At 30.8% G+C, this 22,685-nt stretch overlaps 1 protein-coding gene across 1 annotated transcript; it reads right to left on the bottom strand.

Annotated features, from left to right (window-relative positions):
* Window positions 1-1,750: 1,750 nt before the first annotated feature.
* On the bottom strand, window positions 1,751-22,683 carry LOC139492880 (serine/threonine-protein kinase RIO1-like). The gene is made up of 17 exons (XM_071281034.1): window positions 22,615-22,683; window positions 19,457-19,515; window positions 18,518-18,555; window positions 16,808-16,941; window positions 16,392-16,491; window positions 11,886-11,964; window positions 11,247-11,430; window positions 9,457-9,518; window positions 8,971-9,051; window positions 8,497-8,583; window positions 6,494-6,631; window positions 5,489-5,592; window positions 4,925-5,097; window positions 4,470-4,562; window positions 3,924-3,977; window positions 3,399-3,575; window positions 1,751-3,050 (listed from the first exon to the last, which is right to left on the bottom strand). The coding sequence occupies exons 2-17, from the start codon at window positions 19,510-19,512 to the stop codon at window positions 2,931-2,933; spliced, it is 1,680 nt and encodes a 559-aa protein (XP_071137135.1). The 5' UTR covers window positions 19,513-19,515; window positions 22,615-22,683; the 3' UTR covers window positions 1,751-2,930.
* Window positions 22,684-22,685: the final 2 nt, after the last annotated feature.

The following is a 22,685-nucleotide window of genomic DNA, read 5'->3' as shown; positions in this document are numbered from 1 at the left end:
AATTTTTGATGAAATCAAAGAAAGTATAATTTTGGACCCTTTGGACCAAAACTCCCAAAATCAATCTAAACCTTCCTTTTATGGTCATAAACCTTGTGTTTAAATTTCACAGATTTCTATCTACTTATACTAAAGTTATGGTGTGAAAAACAAGAAAAATGCTTATTTGGACCCTAATTCCTAAACTGTTGGGATCTCAACTCCCAAAATCAATCCCAACCTTCCTTTTGTGTTGATAAACCTTGAGTTTAAATTTCAATGATTTCTATTTACTTATACTAAAGTTATTGTTCCAAAACCAAGAATAATGCTTATTTGGGCCCTTTTTGGCCCCCAATTCCTAAACAGTTGGAACCAAAACACCCAAAAATAATCCTAACCTTCCTTTTGGGGTCATAAACTTTGTGTCAAAATATCATTGATTTCTATTTACTTAAACTAAAGTTGTAGTGCGAAAACCTAGAAAATGCTTAGTTGGGCCCTTTTTGGCCCCTAATTTCTAAACTGTTGGGACCAAAACTTCCAAAATCAATCCCAACCACCCTTTTATGGTCATAAATCTTGTGTTTTTATCTCATTTGGCATGAAGTTTTCCCATTATAATTTTTTCCAGAAATAATTTTATTTGATTTTAGAGTACATGTTTAAGAATTTTATTACCTAAACTGATTCACCTGATTAATCATATGCATAAAAACATTAACAAGGATCATTGAATCATGTAACTGAGGTCAACATCTAATGAACATGTTTATTACCCTTTAGTGGTTGAATGAACCAAACATGTAACCCTTCCATGGCCTGTAATTTTGACTCCAAGAGCTAACCAGCCTTTGCTCTTATTCACAACTCTGCCTATTTAGCAGAGAAGCACCAAATACCAAATTTCAAGTACAGTTTGATACAGTTATGGTACATGAGAAATTGATGCAAATGCAAATACATTTTGTACTTAATGCTATCATTAAAAGATTAAAGTAATTGACTCATTTCAGATGGATTTCTATTTATATGTATCTGATAAGTTGAGCCATTTTCAACATATTTTTATAGTTTGTTCTAATGTTGTACTGTTACACCACTGTCCCAGATTAAGGGAGGTTTGGAGCCTTCCAACAAGTTCAACCCCACACATTCTGTATGTGCCTGTTCAAAGTGTGGAACCTGTAAATCAGGGCTTGTTGTTTGTTGCTGTGTAACATATTTGTCTTTCATTCATTACTTTGTTCATAAATTGATCATACTTGACTATGCCGTATGGGTTTTGCTCATGTTTGAATGCTGTATGGTAACATAATGTTACTAATTTCTGTGTCAATTCGTCTCTTGTGGAGAGTTGTCTCATTGGCATTTATACCACATCATTTTCTTGTTATAAGTTTTGGGACTTATGTATGGACAAAGCCCCCTCAGCCACTACGGGGACATAAAATACTGAGAAGCTGACAAAATTTGAAAATCTAAATTTGACCTAAATTAGTCATTCACCCATACAAATGAGATCTAGCCATATAGCAAATGGAATTTAAAAAAAAAAAACAATACAAGCAATCTGTATCAAAATATAGCTAGTTTAGCCCTTTTTGTTTTATAATAAATTCATCATTGTTATACTTCAATTTAAAAGTTCCAGTTTTACATTATTTAACAGTAGTTAGAGAATGTTGTTCTATAACACATAAATCTGAGGTTAATAATTTTTTTTATATTAAACTCTTGTGCAAAGTTATCACTAACAGATAATATTAAAGACAAGGGTTTTAATCTTTAATCAATATCTTAAAAGACAATAACAGAACATTTAATAAGTATTATAAATCAAATAGCAAATTTGCTCTATCACCCTCTCAGCTATGTAATTATATATATATAGCATACAATTACCAGTTGTAAAGTTGTATAATGGCAGGAAAAGTGGGGAGGGGAATCATATTTATAATTAGTTGTGATTGATATACATTTACTTTTACAAATTATGACTTGGATGGAGAGTTGTCTCATTTACACTTATACCCCATCTTTTATTTCTATTTTCATAATTTCTTATTTTATTTGCAATTTCCTTTTTAATCTATATGTCTGCTTTAAATATATCATTTATGTTGAAGCAGTTATCAAAAGTTGACTATATCTCTTCCATCCATTGTCTTCAGATGTAAATCTTAATAACAATAAATGAGCAAACATCCTAACAAAATATCAAGCAAGTCAACCAAACTGTTGGTCAACATGAAATTATATAATAGCTCTAATTAGCTAAGTGATTCATATGCTTAATGTTCTAAAGGTCCCAGTGAGAAAAGAAATATTTTTCTCTAGTTCTATGGAAATTTATCCCTTTCCGAAACCCATTGTATAAAAACATTTGATAAACATGGTTGCCGGTGATCTCAAAAGATCATTGGATGATTTTAAGGGTCATAACCTCTTTAGCTAACAGGATGAATGAAAATATGCTAACAGATGTTAATGAAATTGACAACTTCATGGAATTTGAAAGGCACTCGAAGGGGATTTTCGTTTAACAAAAAAAGAAAATTTATTTTTTAATCATTAGAGAAAATAAACTCATCATAGCTACCAGACGCGCGTTTCGTCTACAAAAGACTCATCAGTGACGCTCGAATCCAAAAAAGTAAAAAAAAAGAAAAAAAGAAGCCAAATAAAGTATGAAGTTGAAACAGATTCTTACACATCAGATGCCAAGTGATGCACATGGCCAAAACATTCTTTCATTACTATCCCTTATATTTTTTTCTGACATAATTTAACATTTCTTGAAAACTGACATGATAATCTTAATTCATAACCAATTCATTCCAAATTTTAATATCAATAATCTTCCTAATTTTCATGAGATTTTTGGCCAACACAAGCACATTATAAGTCCATCTTCAGGAATATGACAAAATAATTTATTATTTGACGCATCAAGTTTTTCCTTTTTTTGTATTTTTGCTGCCACTTTTTTCTTTTCTTTTCTTCACATGTTTAGGTATTTTGTTTTTCCTTTTTTCTCTTTGTTCTTCTTTGATTATCTTTTTCCTTTCCTGTAAATTAAAAAAAAAAACTCTTTTGAAAATTCATATTTACCATCATCAAAATATCATCCCTCCATTAATTGAACAGTTGCTTAATTTTGAAACATCAATCAACAAAAATGTGTCCATAGTACAGGGATGCCCCACATGCACAATCATTTTCTATATTCAGTGGACAGTGAAATTGGGGTCAAAACTTTAACCGGATTCAGGACAGACAAACTAATTAACAAACAAATGGACAAAAGAATGGACAAACAAATGGACACACAGATCTAAAAGCTTGTTGCCCTAAGTAGGGCATAATTTTTCTTTTGCAATTTTCAATCAAACACTCTATACAATAATATAACATACCCTTTTACTATCAGGTGATTCCTCTCGAGGTCTGTAAGATTTAGTTTTATTACTAGATTCACCCTCATTCTCACTCTCTGATGACTCGGTATCACTATCAGAAGCACTGTCCTTGTTACTTTCTATGTCTTCTTGTAACCTGTTACAGTCATCTGTATTTTCTAACAATTTTGGTGTCTACAGAAAAAAAAAATGTTTGCAATCTTAATATAACAGTTTTAAAATGCATGCTTCATTTTTATGCAAATAGTATGTTGAATAAGGTATAACATTTCTGCATAATTTTTAAAACATCCTATTCATTAATGTAAAAATAGTATGGACATTTTGTTTGACTATGAATTAAAAATCATTTAAACAACTTTCTGTCAAAAGTAATAACTTATACTTTGTTCTACCTAAATAACATAAAATTACCATATGACTGACATATACTTATAAATTAACTTTATGGATATCTGAATATTCCATTTGAACAACAATTAACATTTGCCAAATTTATAAATGGAAAATGGAATATTATACCTGTTGTGGCCCAGTCAAATCTGTCTTTAATCCTGTTACAGTTTGATACAACAGCTGAAAGAATAAAATTCATTTGTGTGTATTTCTATTCATATTCAATGCAAAAACATTATTATTTTATGTGCAAAATAAAGTTAAAATGCTTAAATGCTAACTTGGCAACTTTTATTGGTTGACATGTCAGATCTGTGTCTTCCTGTCCTGAATACACCAATCTATTTATAGAAACTTGTTGACTAATAAAAGTAGATGTTTATTTAACTATTGTTGTCAATACTTATTCATTTCATTTGACACTCTGCATACCATCAGTATTCACTAAGTGAGATCTCTAACAACACAAAATTTAAGAGGCATTGGCTGAGCTATCCTTTATATCTTAATAAATATGCTGTAATACTGAGCAGAATATAATAAGAATAAAAAAAATCTTTCAGAATTCAAGTCAACATTTAAATTTCCTGACACTAAAACTAAATGTTGATTCCATGAAATTTTTGGTTAGATGTTAATTTTTTTCCTGTAACTTAAACAAGTAATATTTACATTATTAGAGTCTCCTCTCTGTGCCTTTATAATGTCTCTTTCATAATCAATGACCTCATCCAGTGTGCGAGGAATGTAAGAATTCTTGAAAACCTGTAATAGTTAAAAAGAAAGGAAAGTTAGCTTTTTTAACAGTCACTACTTCAAATATATAAGCATAATAAAATATCTGACCTTTCGGATGATATAATATTAATTCAGCACTTCTTTGACAGCTGCAATGTAATCAATACATAGGTGGTTTGGTCTCTAATGGAGAGTTGTCCATTGGCATTCATATCACATCTTAATTTTTTTCAATAAAAAGTTTTCTGGGACAGTTCATGTGTCTCTTCTTTATTCTGTGAAAGTTTAAAGGTTTACTTTGAATTTTAATATAATTAAATATTTCAAGGAAAAAAAAATGAAATTAAATGTTTCCATATGAATGACTTATGCTTGTACACATAATTCACCTGTTCATCTATTTTTTGTTGATCTGTGACTTCATCATGAGATCTAGTAGAGGTCAAGGTCATAGCTTCTTCCAAATAATGGTCAATGTTATCTTCATTAATTGTAATATCCGTTACAAAATCAAATAATTCTTTTACAGTCAATGTACATACACCCTTCTTTCTAAAAAAATCTAAAAGAAAAAAAAACATTTTTTATAATTTAAAAGGGCAAAGTAATTTCACACAACAATTAAACAAAAAAAATATTTCTAAAAAATCTTTAATTTGTGTCTTGTGTCCTTATGAGATAAAAATTCACATACATGTATACAGCATTTATCAAATCTTATTTGAAGTAAATATTTGGATCTTTCAGTCTTTTTTTCAATAAAATAACAGGATTAGACATCTATGTCATAATTGCATACATTTTCAAATGTATTCAGCAACCTCCGTAAAACATAATTTAATAACTTGAACATATCTAAATTTATATCACTTGAAGCATTATTTGAATAATATCTTGTCCTGGATGATAAATCCTATCTACTCTATCATTTAACATGTTTATGCTATACCTACCTGTAATATTAGTACAATCCTTCCTGAGGAACTCTAAAGCATGGACATGATCGTGTTCTACTGACTGAGAAACATCAATCACATAAATATTACCATTATGATATCTGCAAGAGAATAATAAAGACAAAATTTCACTCAGAAACCAACATTTTAAGTATTAAAATCAATAGATGCTGTGACTTTGAGGTTTGACTTATTGCCTATTGATCCAAAAAGATATGAGATTCACCCTTAACAAAATGAAAAAAGTTTGAGAAAAGTTTGACAAATGGCTAAACACACAACAAGAAACAAAATTGGGCTCAAATTTCAATCTATGAATTTCTACATGACCTTGACCTTTGGTCTATTGACCCCAATATCATCACAGGAAAAATATTTACTGGAGCGGGTGGCCCATATTCACCATGGACACATTTTCGCTATTTTGCTATTTTTTCTGTCAAATTTGTGTGCCTTTCCCAGTACTTTCCTAAATAGATGGTAAAGGCTGTTTGTAATTTTCGAAAATGGTTGATATTCCTCTTTACCCCATTTCCAAGGTTATTCGCACATATAAAGAAATATGCAGGTGTTTTCAAACAACTTTTGGCTATTATGCACAGTTTTAAAGTAAATATTTGTGAGAAAAATCATATAGGAATGATCTCTCAAGCTTATTCATCCAATTACAAACATTTGTATTTATCATAAACCAGGATAATGAGGATGGTTGCAGAGAAAATGTGTCCCCCATGGTACACAAACAACTTGATTTCCTCTTGAGTTTGCTTTCATTTTTAGAACAATTAACAAATGTTTTGAAGATTATTCCTTTATCAAATTTTTTTTTCATATAGTATAATTTCTGAAACCTACATAAAAAGCTCCAAATACTCGAATATAAGTCAGATGTAAGTGGAAATAAACGAATTATGTGGTGAATATGGGAAGTTAAAATATCTTTATATAAATAAACTTCAGAAAACATTGCCTTATACCTTTATATATTTTAAGTACACTTACAACATATTGAATTCACTAAGATCAGCATGGATAAGTTTACATTGGTGATATAGAGTTCTAACCATATGTATACACTCTAAATATAACTCTCTAGCCTTAGATTCTGAGATGTCACTGTCTTTTAATAGAGGTGCTGGCCTGTAAATACAAAATAATGTATATAATTTTCCATCATACAAATCTTGTTAATCCATAGTTCTAATATTTTTATAGAGTTAAAATAAATTGGGAATGTGTCCATGGTACACAGATGATGCCCCTGCTTGCATATAAACCAGATGCTCTGCAGGGCGCAGCTTTATACGACTGCAGTGGTTGAACACTGAACAGTTGGGGCAAGTATGGACACAACATTTAAGCTTGATGCAGTGCTGAATTTGGAATGTGATTAAGTGCAGGTTTTCGGCTGGCGATCGCCATTTTCGCAATTTGCGAAAAATAATAATAATGGCGCTTAAAGTTCGTCATTGGAGAAAGAATTTGGCGAAAGAAAATGTGGCAAACTCATCTTATTTAGAGAAAGGGGTTGAGAAAAAAACATTTGTGTCACTTGGCGAAAAAATTAATAATAAAGTGGCGAAAGAGGTGGCGAAAAAAATAATTGACCCAAGGGAAACCCTTTAAAGTAGTTAGCACATCATAGGTTTCTGACACAGAATGGATGTGGTTTAATGAACTTAAATTTTTTTTTGCTATTGAGCAATACACTATGCTGTTGAATATTAATCCCCTCAAATATTTGTAAAAAAAAAAAATTTAATTTCTGAAATCTCAAATGAGAAAACTTTTACACCCCTACCCCGCACCCACCTTTTTTTCACCTACCCCTTTTCCTTATTAAAAAAATAATCTTAATTCAAATTTCTAGTGGAGTTGGCAACAATAACTACTCATTTAGATACATTATAAAATATTAAAATATAAAATGACATACAGTCATGGTTAAAATTAAAATTAATAAACAGTTTCATCTAAAAATAAATTTACAGCTACGGCACTCATCTCAAGACAATCATCATTTCTAAATACATAATTTTCAAGCAGTGTAAGGAAAGTAATAAAGTAATCAAACATACCGGGTAGATATAACAGTGTTCTTTATATTTATATTGGATTACCTCCCCTTCACGGCTTTTAAATTTTCTAAATTGTTATTTAACCAGTAAAACTCTTGTTTTCCCACTTTTTTGTCCCTAATTGCTAACTGATTTGAACAATAACCCCCACCCCAATAACCATCCATTTGGAGTATGGAAACTTGTGGCATAATGTCAGAGAAAAATGCTTATTTTTGCCCCTTTTTGGCCCCAAAATTCCTACACACTTGGGACCATAACCCCCATAATCAATCCAAACCTTCTACCTGTGGTATTAAACATTGTGGTACAATTTCAGAGCAATTTAAATGCTTATACACAAGTTGACGAGGATGACAACGCAGACGACATCATACCATTTACGAACGCAAACATTTTTTACAATCGTATAAAAATGTGACAAAGTTGTTAACACAATAATTTAAACACACATTTTGAAATATTTTATATGAATTAAACAAGATTTTTTCTCAAAATCACATTTAAGTCTAAAATGAGAAAATCACAATAATAAATGCACGCAATAATTTCTGAATTTACAGTAATCAAATTTGTTTTCATGTTTCATGTGTTACACAATCAACAGATCTATTCACAAACCAGAACAGATTAAAATAGATTGTGAGATTTATTAAAATGTTAGAACTTTTAAGAATTTATATGCTCTCCAAAACAAATAAGGAACCCAATCTATAACTTGCCATTGTACACTTTGAAAAAGAAATCAGCTTAATTTCTACAGGTACGATGGATAGAAAAAGTTTAAGTAGAATTATGGAACAAAACAAGCACTCTTTGTCCAGACCACTAACTGGAAGGGACATACAAAGTATCAAACAATAAGGTTAATATTAATACTTACCAGCCATCTGTACCTATAAATCTCATGTTAATATTAATACTTACCAGCCATCTGTACCTATAAATCTCATAACTAAAACATGGCTTTTTAGTAGGATTGGTTCTGGACATAAAATACCAGCTTGATGTATTCTGAAAATAAATGTCAATGAATACACTACATAAAAAATTACTTTTAAAAATCTTACAGGTTTAAACAATTTAAAACAATCAATGATTGCAACTGCAATATTCTATCATGACATTTTTTAAAACTAAAAACAATGCTGAATGAAATGATACTTATGTTGAGAAAACATAGAGAACAGCAAGGTCTTGAATTACCTTTTTATCTAAGGTCCATACCACATTGGCGACATCACCTTTGCTTTAGTTTATATCGTAACAGGTAAACGTCAACCTGTAAAGCTGTAGTTATTTAGAGTCAGATATTTAGAAATCGTCCCCACAACTTATATCCATTCTTTAATCAAATTAATTGTTTCTTTCTACAGAAGAACTTTCTCTCTATTATCTAACCTGATCAGATTTCTCATTTCTTTCTCAGCCCAAGTTTGTACCATCTTCCTGGGATTGTGTTTACAGTAGCCGTGTCTAAACCTGAAATAGATTTTGATAAAAAAGTTAATTGAAATTGGCAACTGTTCTGCCAATGAGAAATTGCACATTTAAACATTCTTAATATTCAATTTTTCAAACCTTCAAACATTTGTCCAACAAAAACTGTATCCTTAATGTAAAATCAGTAGAAAAATATGTAGTTCATACAATAAGATTGCAACTGTAGTGAAATGATCTATACCCTGACACATGCCCATGTCCAAACAACTCAACTCAATCCAGTATGCCGGAGTATAATATGATATAAGATTTGATATTACTTAAAAGATGTGTTTGTACATAAAAACAAAACACTTTTGGAAGCCAATCATTTAAAAATATTGCCTATTTCTGGAGAGCAGGTTAATTTATTAAATGCAGAAAATTACAGTCATTATCATTTACCTAAATTCCCCAGATACATATTTGTCTCTGTCTTTGAATACCAATATTGATGTTTTATATACCTGAAATTAAATTGAAGATATTTTAGGATGATGAATTGGAAAAAAAAATACTATAACAATAATATTGTTCATTCTTTATATGAAGTTTTCCATTTGTAAAGGGCAAAACTCTAGAAGGGTTAAAGTGACACCTCAATGAATCAAACTTCATCTGTGTTTTGTGGTAGTAAGCATTGTGTATGATATTCAAGAATTTGGTAAAATCTACATAATAACAGTTTATCAGTGCTATTATGGATTTGTCCCTCTATTGGAATTTTGCTTCATTAGACAAGGTGATTTTTTTCAGTGACATCAATGCTTTAGAGCAATAAGATAGCTGTGATTCAACATAATGTCATCATTTAACCAGGTGCTCCGCAGGGCGCAGCTTTATACGACTGCAGAAGTCAAACCCTGAACAGTTTAAGAAAGTATGGATACAACATTCAAGCTTGATACAGCTCTGAATTTTGGATTGTGATCAAATTTTTGACATAATATGAATTTCTGACACAAAACAAATGTCAAGATCTTACAAATCTATTGCACAATATTGTGCAATTAAAGATTTTTTCTTTTAACTTTTCAAAAATTTGGAATTTGAGAAATTTGAAAAAAATAAATTGAAAACAACTACCATTTTTTGAAATTAGTCCAAAACCTGACATTTCTTAAAACATGATATATAAGATGTGTAAGGGAGGTAAATCTGAAAAACATACCCAACATTGTATGTTAAATGTTTTAGAATTACTGCTCTTACCATGCTTTTAAATTGTCTTAATTGTCCATTGACCAGAACTACCTAGTTTCCCCCCTTTTTTGCCCCTAATTCTGAAACATTTTGGGCCATCACCCCCTAAAGTCAATACTAACCATCCCTTCATAGTATGGAAACTTGTGGATTAATTTCAGAGAGAGTCATACACTTAAACATAAGTTATTGTTTGTGAACTACAAAAATTATTATTTTGGGCTCTCTTTTTGGCCCCTAATTCCTAAACTATTTGGACAATAACCCCCAAAATCAATCCAAACCTTTCTTTAATGGTATTGAACCTTCTTGTAAAAATTATAGAGATCCATGCACTTAAACACAAGTTATTGTCTGTAAACTAGAAAAATTCTTCTTTTTGGCCCCTTATTCCTATGTACATATTCAGGAATATTAACCCCAAACTGAATCCATGCCTTCCCTGTGTTATATGATCACAAATGTCAGAGAGATCCATACAGTTACACACAAGTTATTGTCTTGAAACTAGAAAAATGCTTGTTTTGACCCCTGTTTGGCCCTTAATTCCAAGACTTTTTGCCCAATAACCCCTTAAAATAAATCCCAACCTTCTACTTATGGTATTAAACATTGTGGTACAATTTCAGAACAATTGAATTACTAATACACCACTTTTTGTCCTGAAACTAGATAAATGCTGTTTTTGGCCCCTTTGGGCCCCTTATTCCTAAACCATTGGAACCATAACCCCTAAAATCAATCCCAAGCTTTCTTTAGAGGTTATAAAAAATTGAGATAAAATTTTCTTGATTTCTTTATACTTATTCAAGCGTTATTATCCGGAATCAATCGGTCTTTTCGGACGATGCTGACGGCGTGCTACCAATATACAACCAAATTTTTTTTTAATTTTTGCTATAGTATAAAATAGACCAGGGATAATGACATCAAACTACAAAATTTCAATTCTATAAACTGTAATTTTCAATTTTCCAAAGACAATGTTTTACCTTAACAGCCATATCCTGATCTGCCCCTGTAGCATGGTAAACATTGGCCTCTTTCCCTGTACTGATACAACCATTTATTTCTGATATAATACCTTTACTTAGAAATTTGAAGAGAATTAACCGTGTTCTCTTGTCCATAACCTGCTCTGCAGTAGCTCGGTCAGCTTTGTCTTTTCCCCTGTATCTATAATAATAAAATTAACACAATCAATTCAAACCTCATTCAAACCTCATCGAATTACCTGCTGTATAGTCCTTATTTTAGCATTTTAAAATCGTTAATGAATAAACAACAAACTAAGTAACTTTTGAAAAATTTAGCACATCACATACAGAGTTACTTCCCCTCTACCGAAAAAGACTTTTAAACTCTTCTTTATTTGTGAAATGACATTACACAGATCCATTTACATCCAATCAAAACATGTTCAATCCAATTTTATATCAAAGATATCTATCCATCTGATTTTCCAGTTAGCAACAAAATACTGTACTGTACAGTCCTTCTTTTTTTCCAGTAAATTAAATTTCATGTATAACACAGACTTTGAACAAAGTAAATTTGTCATTTAATGCTTTACTTGGCTAATAAAATATTTAAAGGTATGTTTATCAAACATTGACCTTCATTCTCTTTACCTATCATTGTCCATTTTCCTTCCCTTTTCTACTAATGCTGACATGGCTTTGTTTGACAGTTGTGGTCCTGAATATTTCTCTGTAAAAGAAAGAAGCATACTACTAGTATGTCATCTGAAATCAACAGGATTTCCAAACATGAAAGATTTATTCAAGTGAAGGCACTTATAAAGGAAATAAAATTCTGGTAAAGCTACATAAAATAAAATTACAAATAGCATTAGATATGATTGTTTTGTCCTCTTTAATTGAAGGCAGGGAAGCCAGCTTATGGAAAACATAAGATCAAATTTTCAAATATCAAAGGACTTGCTAAAATAACATATCTATAGTGTTACATTACAAATGTCTGTAGTTCTGTAGATTTTTAAAACTGTGATTCCACCTTTTAATCTTTTACATTTTTTATGGTCACAGTTTTACATCAAACCATTTGTCACAGGAGACAACCAGATGCTCCGCAGGGCGCAGCTTTATACGACCGCAGAGGTCGAACCCTGAACAGTTGGGGCAAGTATGGACAAAACATTCAAGCTTGATACAGCTCTGAATTTGGATTGTGATCAAATTTTTGACATTACATGGGTTTTTTTTACACAAAAAAAATGTCAAGATTTTACAAATCAATTAAAGATTTCTTCTTCAAACTTTTTAAATCTAAAATTAAATAGTTGACACAGCATGAGTTTCTGACACAGAATGAATGTGGTCTAATGAACTTAAAAGGTTTTTTTTGCCTTTGAGCAATTCACTATGCTGTTGAATATTAATCCTCTCAAAAAAATGTTTGAAGAAATTTTCTTTTTATTTATGAAATCTGAAATGAGAAAAATTTAAACCCCCCCTTTTTTTTCACATCCCCGTTTCCCTTTTTCCAAAACTGATATCAATTCAAATTTCTAATGGAGTTTGCAACAATAACTACTCTTTTAAATACATCATAAAATATTAAAATGTAAAATAAAGTGCTTGTTATCACTGAATGGTAAAGATTGGTTGGTAGTAAAAGTGAATATACATTGTTTATTGTATAAAACAATAAATAAAACTTCATCAGCAACATTTTATATTGGCAAATTTCCAATGAAGTTATTTACATAAAGTTATTGGCAAATAAAAATAGAAAATGACATCATAGTCATGTCTGGCAAATGTCCAACATACATTATCTAAAAACATTTTAGATAAGATAAGGAAAAAAAGCTTCATCAGCAACATTTTATATTGGCAAATTTCCAATAAAGTTATTTACATAAAGTTATTGGCAAATAGAAATAGAAAATGACATCATAGTCATGTCTGGCAAATTTCCAACATATATTATCAACTACTATTCTATACAAAGAAAGATAACTCCAATTGAAAATTAATTGCTATTGCACAATATTGTGCAATTAGATATTTCTTGCTATTGTGCAATACTGTGCAATTGAAAATTTCTTGCTATTGCACAATACTTGATATGGAATCCTGATTTGGACAAACTTGAAAACTGGGCCCATAATCAAAAATCAAAGTACATATTTAGATAAAGCATATCAAATAAGCCCAAGAATTCAATTTTTGTTAAAATCAAACTTAGTTTAATTTTGGACCCTTTGGACCTTAATGTAGACCAATTTGAAAACTGGACCAAAAATTAAGAATCTACATACACAGTTAGATTTGGCATATCAAAGAACCCATTTATTCAATTTTTGATGAAATCAAACAAAGTTTAATTTTGGACCCCCATTTGGACCAACTTGAAAACTAGGCCAATAATTAAAAATCTAAGTACATTTTTAAATTCAGCATATCAAAGAACCCCAAGGATTCAATTTTTGTTAAAATCAAACTAAGTTTAATTTTGGACCCTTTGGACCTTAATGTAGACCAATTTGAAAACGGGACCAAAAATTAAGAATCTACATACATAGTTAGATTCGGCATATCGAAGAACCCCAATTATTCAATTTTTGATGAAATCACACAAAGTTCAATTTTGGACCTTTTGGGCCCCTTTTTCCTAAACTGTTGGGACCAAAACTCCCAAAATCAAACCCAACCTTCCTTTTGTGGTCATAAACCTTGTTTTAAAATTTCACTGATTTCTATTCTCTTAAACTAAAGTTATAGTGCGAAAACCAAGAAAATGCTTATTTAGGCCCTTTTTGGCCCCTAATTCCTAAAATGTTAGGACCAAAACTCCCAAAATCAATCCCAACCTTCCTTTTGTGGTCATAAACCTTGTGTTAAAATTTCATTGATTTCTATTGACTTTTACTAAAGTTAGAGTGCGAAAACTAAAAGTATTCGGACGACGACGACGCAGACGACGACGCCAACGTGATAGCAATATACGACCAAAAAATTAAAATTTTTGCGGTCGTATAAAAACATAATCAAAGAGCACATTGCTCTGAGGGATACGATTGCCATTGTTTTCATTGATACATGTATTAGTATTATTTTCAAAAATAATTCAACTGTACATGTAAAATACTAGTGAACTGTAATTTACGTAATCTGAATAGTTATTTAACTTTAACCAGATGCTTCGCAAGGCGCAGCTTTATACGACAGCAGAGTTCCAACCCTGAACAGTTGGGGCAAGTATGGACACAACATTCAAGCTTGATACAGCTCTGAATTGGAATGATTAAATAGTTGACACAACAAAGGTTTCTGACACAGAATGAATGTGGTCTAAGAACTTAAACTTAAAAACTTAAATTTTTTATATTGGACATTTACCTATTATGGTCCAATATCCAAAATCTAAACACATGGTTAGATTCAGCATATCAAAGAACCCCAAGAATTCATAAAATAATGTTCACTTTGGACCCTGTAGACCTCAATGTGGACCAATTTGAGAACCGGGCCCAAATATTAAAATTCTAAATACATGCTTAGATTCAGCATATCAAAGAACCCCAAGGATTCAATTTTTGTTTATATCAAACAAAGATTAATTTTGGGACCATGATTTGGACCAACTTGAAAACTGGCCCCAAAAGCAAAAACTTTAATTTTGGACACTTTGGGCCCCTAATTCCTAAACTGTTGGGACCAAAACTCCCAAAATCAATCCCAACCTTCCTTTTATGGTCATAAACCTTGTGTTTACATTTCATAGATTTCTATTTACTTATACTAAAGTTATGGTGCTAAAACCAAGAAAAATGCTTATATGGGCCCCTTTTTGGCCCTAATTTCTAAACTGTTGAAACCAAAACTCCCAAAATCAATCCCAACCTTCCTTTTGTGTTCATAAACCTTGTGTTTAAATTTCATAGATTTCTATTTACTTATACTTAAGTTATTGTGCAAAAAACAAGAAAGATGCTTATTTGGGCCCTTTTTTTACCCCTAATTCCTAAACTGTTTGGACCAAAACTCCCAAAATCAATCCTGACCTTCCTTTTGTGGTCATAAACCTTGTGTTTAAATCTTAAGGATTTCTATTTACTTAAACTAAAGTTATAGTGCGAAAACCAATGTGTCTTCGGACGACGACGACGCTGCCAACTTCATTTTCTTACTCGTGAATTCTAGGTGGAACCCCATTCCTAACTCTTTAAATATTTAATTTTCTTTGGGTAAGTGGGCATGACTCCTTTCTGTACACATTCCTCTGTTTAAATTGCGATCAGTTTTAATATAATACGATGTCTATCGACAGAACGAGTTCATTTTTCTCGATGTATCTTTTTTTGATGAAAGTTACTTACGGAAGGGAGACAACTCGAAGCGATAATATGGAAGACTCCATTTTGGCTGAAGGGGTGTTCTAGTTACACCTTTACGTTGCGGACTACATTTATTTTAATTTAAATGATGCATATGATTTAAAATTATGCAACAACAATAACCCTCAATCGCAAACAGACATAGAAAGGATCTTGTGAGTTTCAAATTAATCAATGGAGTCGGGAATCCAGAGCAACCATTCAATCTGATACCCCTTCAAGTCAACAAAACTATATGCATGCGCATAATTACATAAACAAACCTTAGACTTGTGATTTGTAGAATTAAATGTTAATTAAACAACCTCCATTTCTTTATAGAAGTACAATATCAAATATCAGTTTCATAACGGTGACATATAAGAATACTACACTTCAGTTCTTATATGACAGAAATAGATTTATCGATTGGAATTCAGAAAACTCCCGTATGTTATCAAAACTGTTGAATTCCCTCTGACGTGTTTCTAAATTTATAAAAACACTAAATATAAATACTGTTGAATTCTGATTTTTCGTGTTGTTAAAAACACGCATACAGGTCAAGGGAAATATCAAAACATGAAGATTATGAGAAGAACATTATAGGACAGTTACTTAAATTCAATCCTTTTTGTTTTTTTTATACCATTTAAAGCAAGACAATCTCAAGAATCTGAGATGTTCCTTGAAGCTAGAATAAAACGGTTGACGTAAGGGCATGGGAATGAGTCAATGGTATAAGTCTTCAGATTGCTTAAAAGCAATAGTATCCCAAATACAACTTTCTTACCAACATTTATCTTATCCACATATTTTTTCATTGTCTTTTCTACTGGCTGGAAGTTCTTTGTAGCATTTGTCTTAACCTGTTTATTTCTTGATGCATTTGGCTGAAATGACAAGTATGAAAATCAATCATTTTTTTCGGAGACAGAAAGACATTCTTAATATCATAACAGATATCTTAGGTCTCATACAAAATTCTTGTCTATCAAAAGCATGTAATTTAAAGCAAAGATGAAGAATACTTACTATAGTTGATCACAAGATGAAGTGAATTACATCTTTTTGACTTGAAAATATATTACTTGTAGACAGAGACTTTACAAAATTGCATTATCCATTAAAATTTAATGTAATTCAATAAATACTTAATTCATAAATTCCCTAACTTACTTTTTCAGTTATTTGTAAGTTTTCAGTTACCTGTTGACTATTTAATACTGCTGCATTGTATTTCTTAGTGAAATCTCCTGTTTCTCCATACCAGTCATATAAATCATTATCATCATCATCGTCGTCATCATAGTCATCCCAATCTTCATCTTTAATTTCTATATCTAAAGTGGAGTAAAAAGGTATAAGGAGTTAGCTAATTAACAAATTCTGACAAAAAACACTTTTACAACTTTTACATTAATGCTAGCAAGACAAATCTTTGTTTGGCTTGCTTGCTTTGTTTGTATCAGTGTTTGCTCAAGCATGGTAATTAAGATAGGCGGGGCTTCAGCTTGTATACATCATACTTAGATTTTATTGGACGTTATGTCTGAGGTTAAGGACACTTAATTTTAAAACATCACATGACAAATATTCTCACATATTTTCTCACCTGTAAAAATACAATAATTTGTCAATGAAAGAAAAATATAAACTTTTTTCTTGTATGAGGCTGAGAAACTAGCTTTCAACATTAATTGACCTAATATTGTTTTTATAACATATCAATCTATTAGTTCAGTCAGTTATTTCCATGTCTGTCCTTCGATTATGCATCTCGAGAAAATATTCCAAAAAATGGGAAACAATTGTATCGAAAAGAGAAAATCGAGTGCACCTTTTTTTATGTTAGGGTGTGTTTGAGATGAATATTTTGTCTTGAAAATGTACAAAACAAGAGTATTTGATACATCATCTCGCTTCAGACTCTATCATTTTATATAGCAAAGCTACAGGTTGACTTTATAACATAAAAAAAATCACAATACTAAAAGATGAAATATAGGGGTCAAGTGAAATACCTATCCAATGGATCACAAAATCAGAGTAGGTGTGTTCGAATAGCTATTTTACTAAAAGTGCTTGACGACAGTCTTAAAGTTGGATCTCTGAAAAAAAATTGTCTTCCGTTTCTACGATTGTGAAAATGAACTGGCGTAATAGGAAGATAATTTCGACGAAGTAGAATCCTGTCTGTATTGTATATTTACAGGTAAGGAAACATGTGAGAATATGTGTCATGTGATGTTTTAAAATTTAGTGTCCTTAACCTCCAACATAACGTCCAATAACATTTAAGTATGATGTATACAAGCTGAAGCCCCGCCTATCTTAATTACCATGCTTGAGCAAACATTGATACAAGCAAAGCAAGCAAGCCAAACAAAGATTTGTCTTGCTAGCATTAATGTAAAAGCTGTAAGGGAATAAATATGTATACATTTACATGGAATAAACCCATTTGATATTTATAACATAAATAATTTTACAGCCAAATATTAACTTATATATTATGCTTAGGTTTTAGTTGTTGTGACTAATTTCACAAAAATTCACACTATCAAAATATTTCAGTAGAAATTGCAAACAATTGTGTTCATAAAATACATTTTTTCTTAAAAATTTACTGTATTGTATCATAAATGAATGTCTCACAAGTAAAAACTTTGAGCTATAAAAACTGATATTATATATCCACCTGTTCCATGTGTGAAAATGTTATGGTGTTATAATCTCTGGCTCAATATTATCATGAAACTTTGTCAGAATTTAATACCATTGCAGGATTCCTGGACACTGTTGGTTATGTAACTTTTAATTCAAATCTTATTAGTTTAAGTATCTCATGAAACCATTTAGTTCCAGCAAACAACTTTCTGAAATATAAATCTCTTTCTACAGACATATTGTTTGTACCTGTTTCTGTTAATTTGGTAAGAGATGACCTTGTGTTGCTGAAAAATAAAAAAATAAAAATTAACCGATCAATATTAAATTTTATACAAAATAAATATGTTCTTATTTTTTACATTGTTTTATAGAAAGAATATTCAAATATTTTTTCTGGTGTTTTTTTTCTTCTTCATATTGTTGGTTTTTACCCATATAGATGTATACCCCACATCTTCCTCCATATAGATCTTATTTAATCAAGGCCACAACAACAATAAAGAGAAGAAATTTTCAACTACAGCTTACAAACACAAAACAATGAATCTGAATGTTACAACAAGCTTCTTCTTCCAAAATCTTTCCAGGAAAATACACAAGAAATCATGAACCTTGTTTCCAATTTATCACACAAGATACAAAAAAAAAAGTAGCCTAGAACTTTTAAACAGATGTGGGGTTCAATGTAGATATCAATTATGTCAATGAGACTGCAACTTAACTCAAAATAGTTTTCAATTAAGTTATCATTGATCTTGAGATGTGCAAATTTTTTGCTATGAAATAAACTGACTGAAAAGACAAATGAAGTCAAAATTTGGTCTTTTAAGGTGGTACCCAACACTTTCACTAAAATTAATTTGGCTCGTTTAATTTTCATAAAATTTTGACAAAGTATTGACTTTGACCCTTTGACAAAAATATAAAAGTTTCAAAAAATTTGAACCAAGCATTTTATCAGAAAAATTACACTGGTTATATAGCAGTTTGACAAACACTAATTTTGATCATTGAGAAGCTTAATATTCCCTTAAAAACACAACGTCATTAAAACGTTTAGGTGATTTTACAGAGTTATCTCCCTGTAGTGTTAGGTACCACCTTAAAACAATTAAATATAATTTGCTATTGAATTAGTCACAATTTTTTTTTTTTAGTATATCTTTATTTTGAGACAAATCCTACCTTTCAGCGTCAGCATCATCAAACTGCCCTTCTACTATACATGTATCTGTTGACATATTCTGGAAAAAAACCCCATAAAATACCTGAATGAAGCATGCAATATATCTTTTAATATCACAAAAAATAATAAAGAAATGGAATGATTCAAATAAATTCCTTTTGGACACCTCAGCCTATAGTAAGGTGACACCAACCATAAATTGATGTTCTCAAGAGCTTATGCTTTTATTGTTACATATGAACTGAATCAAAATAAAACTTTCGTATTTGTTTTCATGAAGAGGATGTATTCATCCAAACACTGTATAGAGCAGGACACAGGAAAATTGACCATTGCTGCACTAGCATTTTTATTTCCCATTTAACATTAGCATAACCCTGGTTTACCACTCCTAATCTGTTTGAATAGAAGAAAGATATACATTGTAATACTTGATATTCCAATAAGAGAATTTAGATATCAAGGAAAAATTAGGTCATTATGTCACAAGACATACATGTATGTCAGGTCATCCAGGGAATAAAAAAATATAAGATGTTGTATGATTTGCAAAAACCAATTGTGCCAGACCCTCGTGGGTAGTCAAGGTTGTAAAAAATTGCCTAGTAGTAGTATGAATTGCCAATGAGACAACTCTCAACCAACTTTGGGTCATTGATGGCGTTCAACAATAAGCATACACCTTATGACTATTTGTCCACCATAACTTGACATGCTTCATATTACACAGGTTTCCGTAAAATTTTGACATCATAAAACAAAATATCTGATGCCACAATGAAAAAGTGATTGTTGTATGTGTCAAAAGTTCAAGCGAACAGGTCAGCCGGGATCAGGGGATCAACGATAAGGTGTATTCAGACCCATCCTGCATTCATTCATAAAATGAAATTGAGAGTTAATCAATAATATTTGCCATGACCGTGAATTTTTCACTATACCATATTATAATTTATATACAAAATGATTTAAAATTCCAGTCTATGATGCTAAAACAAACACTGGCTGTCTAGGCTATTAACTGTAGGTATGGCAAACCAATGGGAGATAACTCCAAATTACCCTAAATAATTGTTCCCAGATGTGTGTAAAAATAAAATCTTTGGGTGACCTCCGATTACGGCCTTCTATTAACTTGTTAAGTCTCAGAAGGTTCTGATTGCTTTTGATAGATATTATATGAATATACATGATTTTGTATATTATAATTTTCGGGAATACGATGAAATATTTGAGGTACAAACAAGGGTTTGAAAGTTACATTCGTTTCAAAAAAATACAAGGGAACTTTATACAGCCATAAAATGTATTTTTTTTATCAAGTTTAATATATTAATTAAATAATTAGGTCCAATAAATAAATCTAGATAGCTGTGTTCATATCAAAATTAATTTTTATAAATAACCCTCCTTTTTGTGTATACAGAGTTATTTCCCTTGCATGGACAATTTTTGGTTTAGTTTTGATTGGAAATCAGCGGCGATAGTTTTTTTTTGCATTATACAGCCAGTTTATTGCGATTTAAAGATAGTTCAACCACTTGCCATTGCACACGAGATAGTAAGGATACTGAATAATGTGGTTTAAAACATATGTATTTTCAACATGTTCAACTAAAAAGACATACATAGGAATCCATGCAGTAGTGGCAGTTCACTTTGAATGCTATTCACATTCAATGCATTTTGAACTTCAGTCCTGAACGAGATTGGTTTACAGATTTCACTGTATAAATATTGTAACTGATATACAGATATGAATTTACTTTACTTTTATACATACATGTAAAAGTATTTACAGTGATCTGACATAATTATTTTGTTTGAAATTTCTTGAATAAAAAATAGTTATATTATTTTCATTGTTTTTCAGTGCAACAGGTATTTTAGTCCTGTAGAATAATTGTTAAAAGCTTGTTGTTTATTTTTATTCATAAGCATTTACTATGTACATGCTATATAAGAATAAGAATATTTCATTAAATAGAATGTTAATGAAAAGGGAACATTCTAAAACTATCATGACTATACAAAGACAGATGACATGTTTCAAAACAATTCTTGTCTCTCATGGTACATCTGATTTTTATAGTTCGTTCTTATGTTGTACTGTGACAGGTCAGGGGAAGAATTGGGCACCCGCTAACATGTTTAACCCCACCATATTCTGTATGTATGTGCCTGTCCAATGTCAGGACCCTGTAATTCAGTGGTTGTCGTTTGTTGATGTGTTAAATATTTGTTTTTCGTTAATTTTTTGTACATAAATTAAGCTGTTAGTTTTCTTGTTTGAATTGTTTTACATTTGTCATTTCGTGGGCCTTTTATAGCTGACTTTGCGGTATGGGTTTTGCTCATTGTTGAAGGCCATACAGTGACCTATAGTTATTAATTTCTGTGTCATTTGGTCTCTTGTGGAGAGTTGTCTCATTGGCAATCATACCACATCTTCTTTTTTATACACACACACAATTAAACATATATACATTTGTATATAAAGAGTAATATTCATATTAATATTTTGTTTCTTTACATTCAAATGTTTATAAGTTTTACTTTACATTTTCAATATACCAACTGATGCTCTGAAAAAAGGAATATATAAAGTTATCGTCATGTTATGTGACTTTGGACGATAGAATTTCATGAGAGTGGTTGACATTTTCATGCTTTATGCTTCGAATTTAAACAAAAAACTTAACATGGAGGATTGAAATTGACTTACAAGATGTAAAAGAAGCAATATTAACAAAACTATAACCCAAATGATTAAAAAAATATATTTTATTATTTTTTAAAGAGAGGAAACAGTTTTTCCAGAATAGTAAAAAATTTCCATTTTGAAAATTTGCTATTACTTCGTTGTTATTATGTGTATTGATAAAAGTGAAACTGTTTTGAAAATGTCTTCACAATGCCTTTAAAATGAGATTAAGTTTTCTTAGATCAGTTGATTTAAAAAAAATCACTTTCCGTACCTATTAACTGATTAATTTTCTATCTTAAATATTTATGTAGAAAGATGAGACTTCTATTTTTTCCATATAGTGAGTAGGATACAAGGAAAGTCCGTGGTAAGATATAAATACAGCACAAACATCTTTAAACATGATAAAGTTGTCTGTTTCTTAAGAAACCTTAAAATGACAAGACTTACTACGACGACATGTGCTTGTTCAGAACGACAACATTGTGTAACATCCGGTAGACGATGTTAACCAATCAGGT

The sequence above is a fragment of the Mytilus edulis genome, chromosome 1, assembly GCF_963676685.1.
Source record: "Mytilus edulis chromosome 1, xbMytEdul2.2, whole genome shotgun sequence".
NCBI classification, from domain to species: domain Eukaryota; kingdom Metazoa; phylum Mollusca; class Bivalvia; order Mytilida; family Mytilidae; genus Mytilus; species Mytilus edulis.
The sequence above is the reverse complement of the archived record's forward strand: the minus strand, read 5'-3'. Positions and strand labels throughout refer to the sequence as shown.